General features: G+C 41.3%; 1 protein-coding gene across 1 annotated transcript in view; it reads right to left on the bottom strand.

Annotated features, from left to right (window-relative positions):
- VWF (von Willebrand factor) overlaps nucleotides 1-4422 on the bottom strand; it is a 157952-nt gene extending 153530 nt beyond the window's left edge. Inside the window, exon 1 of the mRNA XM_019627083.1 lies at nucleotides 4350-4422. Within this exon, the coding sequence (XP_019482628.1) occupies nucleotides 4350-4404 (55 nt within the window). The 5' untranslated portion in view covers nucleotides 4405-4422. The remainder of the gene's footprint in view (nucleotides 1-4349) is intronic.
- Between the last annotated feature and the right edge of the window lie 1142 nt (nucleotides 4423-5564).

The following is a 5564-nucleotide window of genomic DNA, read 5'->3' on the forward strand; positions in this document are numbered from 1 at the left end:
ACACACACACACACACACACCACGCCACACAAAGACATACCACACACCATACACTAAACCTTCTTCTTAACCTCCAATTCCCAAGACCCTATTTCTCAACATCATCTGCTAAACTAATTCCTGCTAAAAGAGGTAGCTGATAAAATAGGGAGGAAGGTGACTCTCTCATGGTGAGATTCCAGGCCTGATAATAGGCAGCCTAAGACATACTTAGGTAAGGAAGCCCACCTCATTGCTTCTCATGTGATACCACCCGCCCTAACACTTTGGGAAACCATTATGTCCCCAACTTCCTCCCTTCCCCACACACATACCTCACACTCCTCCACTCCCTTACCACCTCAGGAAAGGAAGATAAACGCTCCCAAGGGGGGAAAAAATGGTAGAAGGGGCAGAATTAGCATTCTATAGTAGAAATGGCACTTAAGGATTTTCATTTTCAGCTTTTAAAAATAAAAAAAACTGGGTAACCTGAAAATTCATCTACTACAAAATATCTTGAAATGCTGTGTTAAATGTCACAAATGTTCTTCAAATGTACAGCTACACTAGGAGGATAATAATGACTATCTCCAAGGATCAAGGAGGAAAAGGGCCCAAGGCTTATGTGGTTAGCCATTCTGGGTTTCCTCCAGGCTTGAGGCCGAGCCTTGAGAGAGCAGGAAATGAGGCTTTGAGCCTGACTCAAGAAGAACGCTGGAATAAGAGCCCTGCTCAAAGCTGACACCCTTGAAGGGACCCGCCTTTCAAGGGATGAACTAGGAAAAAAATTCAGCCACTAACATAGATGATAAATAACTTGTCTGTCTCCATCTGTTTGGAGGTGGGAAAATTAAGTCTTTCTCTAGAATTTGTAGCCATGGACTTGCTCTCACTCAGGTTTCAGGTTCAAATTGATATTACCACATGGTTCAGCAACTCCCAAGCTAAGAAGCTGACACAAATGTAGGTCTTAAGTTAAAGCCTGGTGTTCCTGGCAGAGACAAGCAGAAATCTATCTAAAGACATAAACCTTTTTCCCAGGTCTCATATGATACCCAAAGATAAAGCTCTCTAGAGGATGAATCCAAAAGTCACAAATTTTAAAACACTTGAGAAAACAATCTATCATGAGCAAAAATAAGTAGCCATAACCAAAAGCAGTATTAGAACCCCAGGAACTTCAGATAATAAAATGATGAGATAGAGATTTTAAAAAAAAAAAGAGTACTTAAAATTATCATAGACTAAAGAGCAAGATTTGAAAATATAAAAGAATAAAACATCAGGAGAAAAGAACAGGAAGACTTGAAAAACAAATTTTAGAATAAAAATGTATAGTAAATTTATTGAAAATTTCAAATACAAACACCAGACATTTCTGAAGAAACACTTCTTCGAAGATAGAGCTGAGGAAATTATTCAAAGAGAAAAGGGGATGGAAAAATGAGAGATGTGTTAAGAAACATGATAGAATGAGAAGATCCAAAGACGTGCTAAGAAAAGGTCCTTCGATGTAGATTGCTATATACAGTGCCTTAGCTTGAATGCCCCCCCCCCCAGAAACAAGCCTTGAGAACTTAGAGCAGGAAATGCTGGCAGGGAAATGGGACATGGTATGGGGAAGAGAAAGCAGCCAACAGAAGATGTTTAATAAGCCAACCATATATGGGCAACTGAACTTAATCTCATAAATTCTGGAGAAAAGGGTAAAACACATGCCTCAGAATTACCTCAGTCTTGGGTCAAGAGAGCAGGAGTATTTCTACACATACTCTGGTCATTAATTGTCAAAGGCTGCTCCTGGGCCCTCTCATATGTTAACTGCTCAGCACTTCTGGCCCTCAGGCACAGAGGTGCAGACACTGTCAATCTAAAAGAAACACATGAAGAGTTACGGTCAGAGGGATGTGGGAGGGGGACTGTAGCATCTGCTCTATACTAGTGTAATTATTATTCAGAGTTAAGGGAAAGTAGAGACTTTTTTTGGAAAAACAACAGTGTGGTTAACATTAACAGTCCTTTCTGAAAGAACTACAAAAGAAAGTACTTCAGAAAGTAGGAAAGTAAATCCACAAAGTAAATGTCAAAAGAAAAGGTAAACAAAGAAATCAGCAATTACTGGAGTCAGTATGAGCAGGCAGTGATTCCATAAAACAATAACGGTAATAATGATAAATTGGAGATGTAAAAAAATAAGATGGAACCACCATACCAGACAGTAACAGCGTAAGATGGGAAAGGGTGATGGGAGTGAAAGTGTATTAAGGTCCTTATATTGCTCAGAGGATAGAAAGGAGTGATAACTCTATACTTTTTTAAGGCTAGCCTACATCGTAACATTTTAAGAGAGGCTACTAAAAGAATAGAATTGAATGTACATTTTCCAAACTAATGGAAAAAGACAGGAAATAAGGTAAAGCAGATTGACCTGGAAGAAAACATGGAAAAAAGTGGGACAAATAGCATAAAATAAGATAGTAAAAATCCAAACATTGATAATCAACAGTAAAAAGAAAGAGATGATCAGGTTGGATGTCATTTAAAAGACACAATCCAGCAGTGTTCAAGAGACAGGCCTAAAACCTAAAGACACAGAGTCTGCAAAAAGGAAAAGGCAAATGATAACCAAGAGAAAGCTGATTATACTACCATCAAACAAAATAAACCTTAAGATAAAAGTCATTATTAGAGGGCCAGCCAGGTGGCTCAGTTGGTTAGATCGTGAGCTCTGAGCAACAGGGTCACCGGTTGGATTCCACATGGGCCAGTGAGCTGCACCCAAGCTGAGCTGCTGCTGAGCTGCCAACAGGTGGCTGGATGGCTCAACTGGTGAAAAGCACATGCTCTTAACAACAAGGCTATGGGTTCGATTCCAGCATGGATGATGAGCTGCACCTCCCCGCTCATCCCTACAACTAGATTGAAAGCGGTGACTGGACTTGGAGCTGAGCTTGCCCCCTCCACAACTAAGATTGAAGAACAACAACTTGACTTGGAGCTGATGGGTCCTGGAAAAACACAATGTTCCCTTCCCCAATTCCCCAACACTGTTCCCTTCCCCAATTCCCCAATAAAATCTTTTTTTTTAAATGTCATTATTAGAGACAAAGAGGATAAGAAGATGATAAAAAGATAACTGCACCAGGAAGATATAATTATAGATTTATATGCACTTCATAACATAAGCTCAAAGCTTATAAAGAAAAAAATTATTGAATTATAAGGCAAAGAAAAAAAGCTTTGGGTAAAATTCAACAATATCCACTATGGAAAACAAGCAAACAAAAACATCTTAGTAACCTACAAAAAAAAGGTAATGTCCATGATCTGAGAAACAGAGCAAACTTCACAAATATAGTAAAATATAAACTGTTTTCCTTTTAAAAACCAGAACAAGACAAAGATTGCCAATATCATCACTGCTAGTCAACACTGGATCAAATGTACAGCCTAGTACCAAAAAAGAAGGAAAGAAAATATAAGGTATATGGTTTAGAAAAGAAAAAGTAAAGTAGTTATTATTTAAAGGTATGACTGTCAACATAGAAAAATTCCAGAAAATTCTACATAAGAAAGTTCTATGTAAGAGAATCTTATGGCGGGGCTGGCCGAGTGTCTCAGTTGGTTAAGAGCTCGCTCAAGAGTTTGAGCTCTGAGCAACAGCGGTTTGAGTCCGGCCCGAGCTGAGCTGAGCTGTCGCTGAGCTGCCAACAGGTGGCAGGATGACTCAGCTAAAAAAAAAAAAAAAGAAAGAAAGAGAATCTTATGAGTTCATCAGTTTGCTAAAATAAAATGAATTTTTTAATCTGTTATATTCTTATATAATTATAAAATACAATCCTTAAAGTGACCCTATTAGTAAAACAACAAATTCTATAAGGGACTTAAAAATAAACATAATAAAATCTGCAAATACCATATGCAAAAAATTATAAATTTTGTTGCAAGGTGTAAAAGAAAACCCCATGGGGAGATACACTGTGTTCATATTTACTAAACCACAATATTGTGACGATTCCAATTATTCTCAAATTAGTCTATAAATTAAATGCAATTCCAATAAAAATGTAACAGATTTTTCATGAAATTAGACAAGCTGATCCAAAATCCATATGAAAGCAAAAGATTAAGAACAGTTCAGACAATGTCAAATTTTAAATTTTTGGTAAGAAATGGACAATGGGGCCGGCCGAGTGGCACGTTGGTTAAGAACTGGCTTGGGATGCCAGAGGGCCCCGGTTCGGATCCCACATATGAGGGCCAGTGACACTGCCCTCTACAGCTAAGATGCTGANTTATTTCAGGAAGGGGATTGTTCCCAATGGCCCTCAGGCAGGAGTGAAGAGTGGGAGCGCTTTGTTACCTACCGGGCAAGGTGACGGCCAGAACAAGCAGCACCCCCGCAAGCCTGGCAGGAACCATCTGCAGAGAAGCAGGAGAAATGAGCTGGTGGTCCCTGTTGACACAGAGGGCTGCCCATATGAGCTACTGTCCATGCATGAAGTGAGAAGAACATTATTTTTTAATCAAGAGAGAAGATTGACCCTCATTGCCTCCCGTCTGCCTTTGTACAGGTTATGAAAAAAACAAAAAGCAAAAAACTGGCCAGGTTCAGGCCCAAGAGTAACAATGACTGTGAGCCAGGACCTCAGGCACCCTTCCCCAAGAAGCAGTCCCAGGGCCATGACAGAGGAGGAGGGCTCTGCCTTCTCCTCTGTGCGCCCCCAGGCCAGCCTGGCCTCTCCCATTTCCCTGCACGCCTGCAGAAGCTAAGAGATAATGCACACTTTCCTGCCTCTTCACCCTTCCACACTTGACAACAAACTAGGGGAGTAAGATCTTTCTTATGTTTTTGTTCCTACCCCAGGCACCAGACTTGGAGAATGCTCAGGAACCATGTGCTAGCCAGCCACTCACACTGTACCGGGAGCACCTTGCTCATCTCCATCCCCAGCACCTAGCACAGTGCCCGGCACCCAGGAGATGCTCAGACAGTGTTTACTGAGTTGATCTGATAAATGACAGGAGTCCAGCCATCCTGGGCCCAGGCAAGTATCCCCATTGTGTATCCCACCAGAGAGGGACAATTGACCTTGCCAGGCAGAGCACACCCCACGTCCCTTAGAGCCCCCGCCACAGCTGTTTCCTCTGGAAAAGGTTGCTAAATTAAGTGCAGAACCTATCACCTGACATTCACTGGGGGTGACTCCTTTCCTACTCAATGCCCCATCCAGCCAAACAAAGAGAGAAAAACCCTATTTAAATAAATCCCTACATAATAAATCTATTATATATCTGTGGAAGGAACACTTCCATGTCAATTATGGCTACGTCTTCATCTCAAAGCAGGTAGCCTCTCCTACGGCTTCCCCATACACAGATACGTGAGGCTGCTCCCAGAAAGCACCAGAGGTGAAGGCCAAGCTCATTCCAGTCTCGTCTGGCCAAGTGGTAAAAACAATAAAATCCAGGAATGAGCAGAAGCAGCCACAGGACCCCCCCAGAGGCAAGTGGAGGAGAGGACATTAGGATGGTCCCTGGCTTTGAATCACTCTCCAAACCAAGCCCTTCTAGTCAAGGGA

The sequence above is a fragment of the Hipposideros armiger genome, unplaced genomic scaffold, assembly GCF_001890085.2.
Source record: "Hipposideros armiger isolate ML-2016 unplaced genomic scaffold, ASM189008v1 scaffold_706, whole genome shotgun sequence".
NCBI classification, from domain to species: Eukaryota; Metazoa; Chordata; class Mammalia; order Chiroptera; family Hipposideridae; genus Hipposideros; species Hipposideros armiger.